General features: G+C 34.4%; 1 protein-coding gene and 1 long non-coding RNA gene across 3 annotated transcripts; one reads left to right on the top strand and one right to left on the bottom strand.

Moving 5' to 3' along the window:
• Window positions 1-1,849: 1,849 nt before the first annotated feature.
• Window positions 1,850-3,857, top strand: LOC145093610 (uncharacterized). Its single transcript, XR_013702967.1, has 4 exons — window positions 1,850-2,057; window positions 2,211-2,278; window positions 2,638-2,718; window positions 3,358-3,857. It is a non-coding gene; the product is annotated as an uncharacterized LOC145093610 (long non-coding RNA).
• Window positions 3,858-6,219: 2,362 nt separating this feature from the next.
• LOC145093609 (uncharacterized) lies at window positions 6,220-11,645 on the bottom strand. Of its 2 annotated transcripts, XM_079031800.1 has the most exons (3): window positions 11,033-11,645; window positions 7,022-10,873; window positions 6,220-6,943 (listed from the first exon to the last, which is right to left on the bottom strand). In XM_079031800.1, exon 2 carries the CDS (start codon window positions 9,256-9,258, stop codon window positions 7,915-7,917), a length of 1,344 nt encoding a protein of 447 aa, XP_078887926.1. In that variant the 5' UTR covers window positions 9,259-10,873; window positions 11,033-11,645; the 3' UTR covers window positions 6,220-6,943; window positions 7,022-7,914. The 2 variants fall into 2 exon arrangements, with proteins under 2 accessions (XP_078887926.1, XP_078887925.1); XM_079031799.1 differs by having other exon boundaries at window positions 7,022-11,645.
• Window positions 11,646-14,459: the final 2,814 nt, after the last annotated feature.

Raw genomic sequence — 14,459 nt, 5'->3', positions numbered from 1 at the left:
GTCAATTTGTTTTAAGTTTAAAGGTAATTTCCTTATAACCAAGGGTATAATTGTCAACACGAACACATACTCTACAAGTTCTAATTTCTTTCATTAATCTTATATTCTTATTTATGCAGATTATCATTCCAATTATACTGTCAATCATAAACACTTTCCAAAATAATTATATGTATATTTATCATGTTTCAATATATATAATGCTGACATTTATGATTAAATCGTTTAATAAGTAAATATTATCTTTAAATCTTTTCAAAATCATGTACCATTATCAATTTAGAAACAATCATTTACTTTAATCTTATTGAAAAGGATTTAATTCATCTATTTTTGATATATATTTTTATATAATATAAAATCACGACACATGTTTTCTAATTATATCTCTATATTTGTTAACCAACTTTAATTCGTTATTGTCTTCACCAATATTCTTTAATTCCATTATTTGTATAATCATGAGGACTGTTATAGATGCTTTAACAGCTCTATTTGCAAAAGGTGTTGGCAAAACTGTTATTTCCATATCTTCAGTAAATGGACATTGTTTACTTTTGATTTATTACCATATCATATTAGACAAACCTCACAATTACAGATGCTTTCATTAAATTTAATAAGAGATATAAGTTTTTTTAGATTGTTATACTAATTATTTTAAATTAATATATACTTTTATTTTAATATTTGATATATGTTATGTATGCTAGGACATTTAATATAATTATGCCCTATAGAACATAATATAATTTTAAGATCCATTTATAGGTTAAAATCTGTGTAATACACATGTTGATAACATAAATGAGCAAAAATAACAACGTACTTTGAAAGTATATTGCTATAAATAATAGAAATTGTTCATGTTACTATTTTTTGTTAATAATTTTTTTTATAGTTTTTAGAACTCAATAAAATTATATATTTCCGGACATAACCCTAAAATAACAATCGAAGTTATATTGGTTTTGCTCATAACCCTAAAAAAACAAAGTATACTTCGAATAAAAAAAAAAAACAAATAATATTTAAATAATAATAAATAAATTCCAAAGACATTTGTATGTTTGTAATGCGTTCATCCGCGTTTAACGCGGGTTATAATCTAGTATATCTTTATACCTTAATAAGCATTTACCCTTAAATGCTGAATTTTAAGAGGTACAGTCCTTAAAGCATAATATACAACAATTTTATGCATTGCAGAAAAATAGATCTTATCGGGTTATTGAACTAGGCAGAATTTGAATAAGTCAATAACTCTTCGACTCTTATCTTCTAATTGAATTTGTCAAATATAACTAGTATTCCTGAAAGTTCGGCCAATTGAATCGGTGAGGAGGGAATACATTTTATATATTATTAGCGTACACCCACCTGCAACTGAAAAGCTTTCATTCTCTCCCAATGTCTTCTTCTTTAGACTAAAATCTGAAATCCTTTAAAATATCACCGATTTCATTGTTTTTGAATTTTGTATTAATATGAATTTGGTTTTTTTTGGTGTAGGTGAAAATGAAATCTGCCTTTGGCAAAGGAGCAACAGTTGTAAAAGTATCTGATGACTTTGGGGAAGCTACCAAACAGGTTTAAGGGGGTGTTTGGCTTAGCTTTTCAAACCTCAAAAGTTCTTTTTGGAAAAGTTACAAAAAGTCAGGATTTCTTGACTTTCCAAAAAGTTCCTTTTCCTTATGTAAAAACTTCAAAAGTGGCTTTTAAAACTAGTTTGCCAAACATCTTTTGCCTTTTTTTTCTTTTCCAAAAAGGACTTTTAGCTGTGAAAAGCTAAGCCAACCACCCCCTAAGACTTGTGTCTTTTCGTTGTCTCTTCTTTCTCGATCTACCACCATCAATACCACGCCAAACACCACCATTGACCAAGAAAAATACCGCCACATTTGACGAACACAAGCACCGAACACTCCTCTCCAACTGCCGACAAACCTCGCATCACCACCCTTGTGAGCCCCAACCATTGACTTTCATATGCATGTTTGATTTAGGTTTTTTACCGTGAAAACTCACCTTGTGAACCCATATAAATGGTTTTACTGGTACACCATCTCTAATATCTTTCTATTCTTCTTATGTTCTCTTCTGATTTACAAAGCCCTAATTCAAACTCTAGCAGTAAATTGAAAACCAAATGATAAATTGAAACCCAACTGGATTTATTATATGATTGAATGATGCTTGGCTTATGACAGGGGGAAGTGAATTCGTCACACAACATTGAAGTCATAAGGAATGGTAGTTCATCATAGTTTCATATGAGGTATTATTGTTGGATCCCATGTTTTTTTAACATTTCTATGGATATCAAGAAAAAACACAGTCAGATTAGGAAGAAAAAATAAGTGTGACGAAGCAGCAAAAATGGTGAAGATTTTGTTTTATAATCGCATTTATTATTACAAGTGTCCCCATTTTCCCTTGTTTTCCTTCATCCATGTTTTTCTTCTAGTCTGTTATCATCCCTTTCGAGATCTACGGAATTACATGTATATCTCTGTTCTTTTTTGTATGTCTCTTTTGAGTTTCAAATATCGGTTCCTTTTGAATTATCTCTCAGCTTGATTGTATTGTTAATGGAATCTTGTGTTTATAGTTTTTTTAACCAGATGTGTGTGTTAGTTTGTTTGTGTTTATAGGTCTTGAAATGGGTGATTTCATCTTCATCGAGCTTTACATGGTCATTTTGCTCAAAATTACAAGGTAAATTTGTTATTACAGATATTTTTAAACTATTATACGATTAAGTTGGATATATGATATGATGTGATTTAGTGAGAATTATCTCTTTGTTGTGCATTTCGCCCTTCTTCCCCACCAATCCAATCATCCCCTACCTACTCTATAACTCGATAGCTACAGCCACACATAATATTTTTAGAAAAGTGAGTTTGTAGAATGTTCATCGAGTAAAAAAGCTTGAAAATACCTTGAATTTTTTAAGTTTTCTTAGTATTGAGGGGTCTGGTTTCATAACGGAATGTTATAATAGAATTCCAACAAAAATCACATGTATTATGTACACATGGCTACCAGAGTACCAGATGAGAATCATGATGATTACAAAGTCATACAATATGTGAATGAGGGATTTTATAGAGAATATTTCAAATTTGTATATCAAATGGTGTCATATGGAATGTTAGATTTTAGATGTTACCATCTAATGAAAAATAGCAAATGGTTCTTTTTTTAGATGATAGTTTTTGTCTATGTAAAGCTTTTTTAATCATGTCACCTTAAATAGATTCATAGACAAATTTATGCATATCATTGAAAATGACTATATCTTCAACATAATTTTATAGATGACCAATTTATTTCCTTTGTGAATTATTTCAGGGGGCACCTGGTACAATGATTTTGAAAACCGGACCGCACCGGCCGGTTCGCCCGGTTCAACCGGGAACGGCCATGGTTCCGGTTTTTAAGGCCTAAAAACCGCTTATGAATCAAACCGGAAAAAACCGGCGGTTCAACCAAAAACCGGTGAAAACCGGCTTGATCAAACTGGAAAAACTGGTGGTTTTGAATAAAACAAAATAAATAAAATTGTACTAAAAAAATCCAAAAGGACCCACGATTTTATACTAAAGTGCATGCTTGGCTTTTTTTCAATTCCTTAGTAACCCACTCCTTTTATAGAACTCCCAATCCCTCTTACTTTTGTGTTTTGGCCGATGTGGGATATGTGAGATGGTTGTCTTCAACATAAAACAATCACTAACTTGATGGGAATCATGCACGCCATTGGCGTTGGGTTACTGTATTTTTTCTTCTTTCAGGTTGTATGATGTACTACAACATAATATTATATTGATAAAGACATATTTAACATACAATAGGTCTTTGGATAGGGCTTACATAGAAATTTAGGAAAGAATGTATTTTAACGCAGCAACATATTATTTAGAGTAAAAGATTATAAACAAACAAACAAAAGTAATACTTTCTTTTTTTCAATCAAACAAGAAAAATTTCATATATTTTTTCCAAAATAACCGGTTTGACTTGTTATATCATCTTTTAAAGTATAGTAAGGGTACTTTGGTCTTTCAATGAAAAGATAGGATGGAATTGAATTCTTTCTATCCTCCCATGGAAATAATGAATTCCATCAAACAAAAAAACTGAATTATTTTATATCTGTTATTAGGTCTGAATATATGGGCTTATTAAGAGAAAAAGCAGTTGTTATCACATCTGACAAGTTTTTGAATTGTAGTTCAGGAGCCTCGAACACTATTGACTGCTGAGTCACACCCATTTCTTATATGTATTTCATCGGATAATCTAATTCAACGATTTTGAATCGTTGTTGTTCTTACATGAAACCTACACAACTTCTTTACCAGTAAAAGTTACCTCACAACTTTACACTTTTCTTTAAATGTATATTTATATAAAGAAAAAAGAAAAAGAAAAAAAAGCCTAATCAGCTTTGAAGAGACATTCAAATTGATTCGGTGTGCACCAGTGTTCTTTAATGACATCCTTAAAATTCTCTTGTGCTACCGTAAAACAATTATCGAGCAGAGGAAATCTAACCTGAAATCCAATAATACAAAATATCATTATTCAGTAATGGTTAATGATTAGTTTAAATCAAATAAGCATAAACATGAAAAATGAAAAATTAATGAATAGTTGAATAGTAACGAATGTTGTCTACCAACTTTGAAGATTCCATACGTCAATCTGTGTTATGAATCATACTTGATAGGTCTTTAAGTTAATAGATAATAAGTATTTTATATTCTAGGAAGTTATCTTGTTTCCGTTTTTAATTTTGGCAATTGGGATATTTTATTATTCGAGTCAATTTTAGAGTCTTTGTTTCCTGATTTTGGTCTTTTGTTTATCCCTATTTAAAGGGTAGTCATTCATGAAATAAGATATGCTGGAATTTGAAAACAATCAATAGAGTAATATTAGGTTAATAGCTTAGTTTAGTCTCCTGCAAACAGGAGGCTAGGTTACAGGGGAGTTCATGGCTTTTTCAGGCACTAGCATTGGTCATGTCACGAGGTCTAGATCCCGAGTCATAACAAATTTGCTATCAGAGCCGCTCGTGATGTCGACACAACATGAAGAGCTGATGAAGAAATTGGAAGCATTCATGATCCAACAAACACAAAGCAACAATGATTTAAAGACAAGAACCAATGATTTAAAGGCGGCTATGACAGCCTTGCAGACCAAGCAAGCAGCGATGTAAGAGAGATTGCAAACCCTAACCCAAAACAAATCTAACAGATAAGAAGATGATGATGAAAGTGTGGACAACATGTTCGAGTCTGATAGATTTGATGACCCATCGGAATAGGTACGTGGAAGAGGACGTGGCGCCACCTTTGATGCCAATCCAAACAGTAAGTTTTTGTACCAAGGAGGCTTTACTAGAAAAGGTAAGGGTGTGATCCGGGAAGGAGCGGGAAGAGGATCAAGCAAGGCTTTTGAATCATGGCGGACAGGTGAACACCAACCTTTCAAACACCATTTGGATTCCCTCAAACCAGAAGGGTCAAACAGAATGGATCAGGGGGCACCAAAAAACTGGGAAGAGACGGAAGATATGGGATACCGTGGGGGAAGAGTACTGAGATTCGCCAAGATGGAGTTTCCCACCTATGATGGGAAGGGTAATCCAGTCGAATGGCTTCAAAGATGTGAAGACTTCTTTGAAGAACAACAGACCCCTACTGAAGCTTGGGTTAGGCAGGCCACCTTTTCACTACAAGGTCAGGCTAGTGGGTAGTACCATAACCTGCAAAGAATGAAGACCCGCTTGAATTGGTTTGAGTTCTCAGAAGAGTGCAAAATCAGATTTAGACCCCCGATGAGCATGAACCCTTTAGGCGAGTTAACTCGATTAAGGCAAACAGGTACAGTAGAGGACTATTGTGAAGGCTTTGAGTTGCTGCTAGGGCGAACAACAAGTGTGACTCCGGAGCAAAGCATTTGGCATTTTTGTGCAGGTTTGACTAATGTTATCCGTTATGAAGTAGAGTTTGCTAGACCATCACACTATATTATGCTATGAACCTAGCCAGACAGATTGAGTTCAAACTCGCGGAGGAGGGACGACTAAGGAGTTTTGGAGCACCTCTATTAACTGGGAATCAACCCTCGGCAGGAAGCAAAAACCAAGAATAAGCAGGTGGTGGAGCCGAAACAGTGAAATCTGAAGTGCAGAACCCGGCTTTGAAACGGCTTACGGCTACAGAGATGGCAGAAAGGCGAGCAAAAGGATTATGCTTTAACTGTGATGAGATGTTCTCGATTGGCCATAAGTGTGCGAAACTGTTTGGTTTCATGTTGGAGGATGAAGAAGATATTACTTGGGATGATCGTGCTGTTTTTACCAACACGTACCCAGGTTTTGAGCTTGCGGACAAGCTCAATGCAAAGGAAGGGAGTAATGTTATGAATCATACTTGATAGGTCTTTAAGTTAATAGATAATAACTATTTTATATTCTAGGAAGTTATCTTGTTTCCGTTTTTAATTTTGGCAATTAGGATCTTTTATTATTTGAGTCGATTTTAGAGTCTTTGTTTCCTGATTTGGGTCTTTTGTTTATCCCTATTTAAAGGGTAGTCATTCATGAAATAAGATATGCTGGAATTTGAAAACAATCAATAGAGTAATATTAGGTTAATAACTTAGTTTAGTCTCCTGCAAACAGGAGGCTAGGTTACAGGGGAGTTCACAGCTTTTTCAAGCACTAAAACTGGTCCTGTCACGAGGTCTAGATCCCAGGTCATAACAATCTGAGATTAACACCAAACAGAAACAATATCATTCCTTTATAAATATTTGGAATAATCTCTAAATCTTCTATTAGACGGGACCGGTTTTGTAATTTTTTGCTGTTAAAAGTAAGATTTGCCCCTGAACATTGAAGAGGCCTCTCCTGTCGAAGCTCCTAATAACCACAATGACAAAGTTATGAGATTCATCACATAATTGATTTTTTGTGTATTAGGGGTGCGTAATAACATACCTCATCTTTTTCCTCTGTGGTTCAGCATCGAACATATAACTGAGTTGAAGATTGACATCCAAATCAACCCGAAACAGAAAAGTAATCAAACAATATATCCAAAGATATTTGATGACCAAACTCACTTACCTGCATTAAGATTAAAAATATGTTACAATTTATAGCAATTGACTAAATAAAGGGTAAATGAAAGAAATAACAGTGTATGTTTATAGATTTTTTTCTTATAAAATCTTACTTTCAGGTCTTCCTATTACAACATTGTACTTTGGAAAAAAAATACAATGTTATAAATTGGATATATTTTTCAAAGTACCTGTCTTGATAAGAAAAAATATGAAAGTACAACGTTGTAATAGAAAGAAATAAAGATTGGATACTATAAATATAATACATAAAACAAAAAAGTGGAAGTACAATAATATAAATGTTTCTTACCTCTCAACCAATTGCAAAATAAGGTCTCTGGATTGAGGATTACCACCTAATTTACTGCTGACTATTGGCAAGAGCAAATGCACCCACATGAAAAGCCCTACAACCAGGTCCCCTTGACAGGACCATAGTTACCCGAAACGCGGTACGGTACGGGGAACGAGGTACGGTACGGGGTTCGTGGCATTTACTGTATCGGGTACCGGGGGGAGGCTCATTTCGGTACGAACCGGTACAATGTAATGTATATTCCGGTACAATGTGCATAGTTCTAAGACATTTCATAAAATATATGTAATTATGTATTCTATTACTTAGCAATTTAACACTTCAAAGTTATAACATGAAATACTTCATAACAAAAGTACCAATTATCAAAACAAAAACAAAAGAAATACCACAATTACTTCATCATAATACTTAATAACAAAAATATTAAAATACCATAAAGGCATAAACTAGTTTATCCACTTTCTTTTTCCTCTTTCATTCTCCACACCTTCATCATCAAGGTTCTCCCACACTATTTCTTCTAGACGAGCACTTGAACATTCAATGTGATCAATTTCCGGATTGATGTCCCATTTTTTGTTGGGTCTGACTTTGTAAGATTCTGAAAACCGGGACAAAAGTCTAATATTAGAGTGAATATACAAAAGTCTAATATTGATGCTATGTATATAAGAGTATGTACACCAATTCCTCTCAGCTAAAAAGCTACTAATCGGATGCAAGAGGATTCGTTTTGCCACGTCTGCCAAATCCGGAGTCTCCGCTCCATATGTTTCCCACCAATCAATCGCATCCATAATCACCGCATCAGCTTGTGTCCCGGCCAATGAATAAATTCCTTTCTTCATGTGAAAGGTTGCAAATTGCTCTCTCAATTGTTTCTCTTCTTCTTCACTCTCCGATATTTTTTCAAATGCTTTCAAAACACCAACAATTACTTCTCTGTCTTTGTTGGGAGGATTTCTTTTCATGCCTCCTGGTGTCAACTTTGCAAGATAATGCTTGTCATAATATTTAGGATTTAAAGCAAATCCTAAACAATGCAGGGGGATAGTCATCTTGTCCCACCTTTCGAGCACAATTTCTTCAACTTTATTGTAATACATTGAGAATTTATTGTCCCTCATAGACATAGCCTCTTTGATTTCACCCATCATATTATCCATTCGTTCATATATTTCTGCCATTTTCGGACCTTCACCATCATAAAACTTTACCATGTAAAAGATAGGTTTTGTGACAGCTAAAATGTGAAAAATATCATCCCAAAAATGTTCATCTTTAATTGTATCTGCCACTTTATTAGCAAGTCCATGAGTGTGCTCATCCGCCTTGTTGACCCATTCCCGCCACGAGTTGACAACAATAGTAGTAGCAGGTGCTTCCCTACACTCGGTTAGTCTTTTCAACAACATGTAATACGATGCAGATCGTGTTTGTGCAACCTTCAACAATTGCAATTTCGAGTTGTCTCTAAAGAAAGCTAAGGCATGTGTGTGGTTTAAAAAAAACGTGACAATACCCTTCCGTATGTTATATGTATCGGTCAGCCAGTCAAATTGCTTCGCCATGTCTTTAAAAATCAAATTTAAAGAATGTACACAACAAGGGGACCAGGAAATATGTTTATATACCTTCTGTATTTCCCGTCCATCCGCCTTGCAATTCGCCGCGTTATCGGTTACAATTTGAATAACACTACTTGGACCAATCTCCTCAATAGCTTGTCGAAGAAACTTAGCAATCTCCACCCCCGTCTTCTCAATTCCCGAAAAGGCCTCCGTGTGCATAAAAGTTGCACCACATGAATTTTGTGCAATAACATTTATAAGCGGTTCATTTTTTACATTAGACCAACCATCCGAGATAACAGATACTCCTTGCGTTCACCACGTGTCTTTGATCAGATCAAGTTCTTTGCCCACATCTTTCACACATTGATCAAGCAACGAAGTTCTAGCTTTTTCATATGAAGGTGGCTTGTAACCTTCCGGTGCTTTCTTAATAGCTTGAATCATTTCAATGAATTGTGGGTTCCGTAACACATTAAAGGAATTCCATTAGCACACAAGCCTCGAAGTATCTTCATGTCAACCTCCTCTCTCTCGAGCATCTTAAATGCATCTTCAATCCTTCTTTTTGGAGCTGAGTTTTTTGAGAGCAACGAATTCTTCAATGATTTGGCAACAACACCATTCTTTTCCGCTTCTTTCACCCTATTATATAGAGTGTCATAATACGGGTTACTTTTAACAAGAACCGGACACCTTTTGATCTTAGTTGTTTTCCCTGCAGGAGGTCCAAAAAAATGAACATGGATTCTAGTATAAGAGTTGGTATATTTGCCTTTATAGTGGTTACAGGTCCAACGTTTAGAACCTCCACTATTCTTGTTGTTTCCAGGAACTTCTTCATATGTAACTTCTTCATGGAGAGGTTTTCTTCGATCTTTCTCAACATTGTTTTTTGGGGCTGTTTGTTGAACCTCATCATCAACATGGATTGTTGTTTGATCTTGGGTCTCACTAATGTGAGTGCCTTCTGTTTCACTGTCAGAATGAGTTGGCTGAGACTCTGAATTTTTTTTCTTCCAAATGCCATTCTTCACAATGGGATGCACAATTTATAGTGGAAAGTGGAAACTAGAAAATTAGATATAACTAAAATCGAAATTGAAGGCAAGAAGCTTAAATGGAAATTGAGTTTGAATGTCCAATGCAAGAATACAAGGTCTATATATACTAATCTCAAAGATTTGCAATTTACACTTTTATAGTGTGAAATTAAAATTGAGAAGTCTAGGAATCGATGATCGATCCATCATATCTAGCTTAGTCAACGATTGAAGAAATCGAACCGCCTCTATGAAATGCGGCTTATCTCCCGCCCAAATCGACATTTAGTCGATGCATAAAACCCGATCGGCAGCAAGAAATCGACTTTACGTGCGCTCTATTTTGACTTCAGGGACGCTCGATTTTGACTCCGGATACGATCGATTTAGACTCCAAGAACGTTAATTGGTTCGATTGGGATCGCTATTAGGTTCGATTTCGATCGCGATTGGGGTCGTCTGTATAAATTTTGAGGTACGTTCATATATCACGTACCGGAGCGATTTCTAATCGATTGGATACAGGGCGTTTCGGTATGTGGTACACCACTACTTCGACGTTTCTGGTAACTATGGACAGGACTATACAAAATCAAATCTTATTGAACTTGATTGTTATCCTCCAGAAGATATTAAATGAATTAATAAGTTACCTGTGTGATAGTCTATAATAGAACTGGAAGCTTATCTTGACCTTGATATTTAGAACCCTCTTTTATTATTGGAAGAAGGCCGATTAAAACTTCAGGCTTACGCCTTAGTACCATTGCTCGAACCACAAATATGGCAAACTATCATGATAATTGCATGATGCTTGATCAATATTGAACATCAGTCATGTTTCAAGGAAAAGCTCGTTTTTGAATAAAAAAAATTCTAGTTGGAGAAGATCTATAGATCATCATTGTTAAACATATCATAGTTTATACCATTGTTCATAAACCATTTACCTGAGATTTTGAAGGTGCTTGGTGAACCACCTTCTTTGAACCCTTGATACCCCCTTGATGGAGAGCCACGTCTGAAAGTATGTTATCTAAGGACCACACAACAAAGGACCCAAGAGCATCTACTAGTTGGTGGTTAAGCCAGTCTGCTGATGTCCTATAAACATCTTTAGAAAGATGTGAAAAAGGGATTTGCATAAAGTCAACTAAATCAGTCTAAAAAGGAGTTTCCTACTCATCAGTAGCATATTCCTCTAGAAAGTAAAGCTTAGAATATAGAGAAACAAAAATCCAAATGTACGATGATGAATCTTTGGAAAATCTTCTAGATCATTAAAAGCAGGTAGGTTCTCATAAGCTTAAAAAGTGAAATTTAAAAGTAATAAAAAGGAAGAGGATGCTCTTACATCAATCATCTTCTCGACGGAAGCCTCCTTGAGAGTTTTCATCCATGGGAACTGAGACGCGTTTAAGGAAGCAAATGCTCGACCAAAATACTCGGCGAACCTCATTAGTCGTATGTCTGGTTGTGATTCATATGATTCCTATGTACCCCTTCAGATTGAAATTTGATTGATGAACCCTAGATAAAAAGACGTGGGCGGTGGTGACTGGTCCGACGATGAGTGCATCTGAAACATTTATCAATGATTTTTAACTGCACGGAAGAAGAAGAAGAAGAACAATTAATATGAATAGTAAGAACATATTTAAAGAAAATCATCCTAAATTGTTTGGATTTCATTTAATACCTACCACTTCTTGGGTTGTAGTATGCCTTCGATCTTCATAGCGATGAAGCAAGGTGATGGTGGCGGCTGTAAACATCAAGCGTGATATGTAAGCAGCAGTTAATAAGCAAAAGGAGAGGGCAAAAGGCAAAATTAAAAAAATAGGATTCAAACCTTTTACACATCAATGAAACCCTAGACAAACACCTAAACCCTTAATCTCAATTTCAGAGTCGAAATTCTGCTCCCTTAGTACCGATGCTCCTCACCACCGCAGCCTCTTAACGCCGATTTCAGGTGTGTACTTCGATTTCATAAACCCAGAAACCACCACAACATATCCACCTTCTTCATCTGAACGGAAGAAGAAGCTGATTGAATAACAATAACAGTGGTTGCGGTGGAATATGATGGAGGAATTTGAGACCTACGTGAATAAGAACGCAACAGCAGATAAGGGTTTCTTGCATTGGTGAGGGAAGGCGGTGGTAAAAAAAATATTTGATAAGAAGTATGAGAAAAACTAAGATAACGATGGAAAAATGTATGGCGGTTTGTGTATGGGGGGTTTGTGCGAGAGAAAAGGAGAAATAGAAGTTTAGTGGCAAAATAAGGAAGTCAAAAAAGTTGTGTGTGATAATAACAAAGCAAAAAAGAATCGGAACGTCTGTGGCCAAAGTAGTAAATGAAGGAAAAAAAGTGGCAGAAATGAGAATTGACGAAGTTTCTAGTTCCTCAAGATTTTAACAATTAATAGTATATATAATACTCCATGAATATTCCTCTTCCACATTAACATATAACTTATTATTTTATTTTATTTTTTTAGAAGGATGTATAAACTTATTAGAACATAAATCGTGATGTTTTATTAGTTAATATATTAGAAAATATATTAAAACTTAAATGTGTTGTTTTATTTTAAATCGTGTGTGTGTCTATATATATATATATATATATATATATATATATATATATATATATATATATATATATATGACGTTATCTGGTTCATCCGGTTTTTGGAACCAGTTCGACCAGTCGAACCAATTAAACCATCGAACCGGTAAGACGGCCGGTTCGATGTCCGGTCCAGTTTTCAAAACATTGGCTGGTACAAAGCTTCTAATGGCTTTGGTTCTGTTACCAAATATGTGGACCAAGAGAAGCCAACTTTTTTTTAAATAGCCTAATTAACTTTAAATAGTAAGTCATTTTACTCTTTCACCCCATTTATTATTCTTTCAAAATGATGTTACTTTTCAATTGGGAATGTAAAAAAGTTAACACTTTTAGTGTTACTTTAGTGTTCTGTTTTTTATAGTTCATTCACATGAAGTAGATAATGACAAATGTGAAGTTGGAAGTTAGATTACAAGAAATAACAACTTACTTGCTTTGATGACGGGTAAGATGACGAATGGGTTATAGATTAAGGCCTAAAGGGGTTGTCTAATGTCAAGTTTATGCCCATAAATGTTATCAGTTTAGGTCCATTAGAAGAAACAACCATGTAATCTGAAGAACAATGCTATAACAGGAAAAGTATGAAAGTAGGGTGGCATTTCTTGCATTTACCCCTTAAAGCTTTAAATGTAAGAAAAGGAAACATATTTTCATGGTTTGTTTATTATTGCATCCTACTTGCATTATTTGACATACTAGATACACATGCATCCTACGGTACCTACATATTTCATTTTTATCTAACATCCATGCAAAAATTCTTAAGGAATAAAACTTGGCAGGATTAGGTCACTGTGATGGAATGGATGCAGATCAAGTGGAAAAAAGAGGAGATGGAGCTACTTAAGGTAAAATGTTAGTTGATGTTGAAGGGCAAAGAGTCACAGGAGTTGGTGTTGATGTAAAACAGTGATGATAATGTTAGGTTGTGGTGGAGGAGGTAAAGACGGCGAACACAAGCAATAAAAACTTGTGTTGTGGACTTTTATGCACAAGTTGATCGTCTAAAAGAAGCTGAGAAATTTGTTAAGGGGTGCAACTTAAACCAGATGTATGTGTTTAGGGTGCCTTGGTTATTTATTTTAGATTTTATAATGATTCTTACTGCTATAGTTTTGTTTATTTGTTTATTTGTTTATAATAACACTAGGTTATAATCCGTGTGATAAAGGGTTGGACAATTTGTCATTGTTACAATTTTTTTTCTTATTCTTAATTTAGACCACTTGAATTACATATGTTGAACAAATAGCAACGTGCTTTATTGAATGAATTATAACAGAAATGGTCCATGGTTAAGTAATTATACAATAAATTACCATTTTATACTTTTTGATCAATTTAGTATATTTGACAATTTTTGTTCTTTGTTGTCATTTAGATGAGTAAAAATAGAACAAAAGAGAAGTTTATAATAACATTACAGTCTTAAAAATTGATGTATAATTATTTTTGTAAAAATGACAATTGTGGCCAAAATGGTCAATTTGACCATTTTGACAAAAAAAAGTTATTTTTGTTTAAATGGACGTGTTAAAAAGGAAGGCAAAAGAACTAATAATAATATGAAAAAGTAAAAGACAAAAAATTGGAGGCTTTTTTATGGTTCTCATTTTGACTGTTTTGGACAATTTTGTCATTGTTACTATTTATTCTTTTTTATTCTTAATTTGTACCACTCAAGCCTTCACATATGTTGAATCAATAACAATGTATTTTTATCGAATAAAACC

This window comes from Lactuca serriola, chromosome 3, assembly GCF_051521515.1.
Source record: "Lactuca serriola cultivar US96UC23 chromosome 3, Lser_US96UC23_V15, whole genome shotgun sequence".
Classification (NCBI taxonomy): Eukaryota; Viridiplantae; Streptophyta; class Magnoliopsida; order Asterales; family Asteraceae; genus Lactuca; species Lactuca serriola.
This window is presented reverse-complemented; position numbering and strand designations above follow the sequence as displayed.

Coding starts and splice junctions, on each gene's coding strand:
- LOC145093609 (XM_079031799.1), bottom strand. CDS start 9,258: ATGCACACGGAGGCCTTTTCGGGAATTGAGAAGACGGGGGTGGAGATT.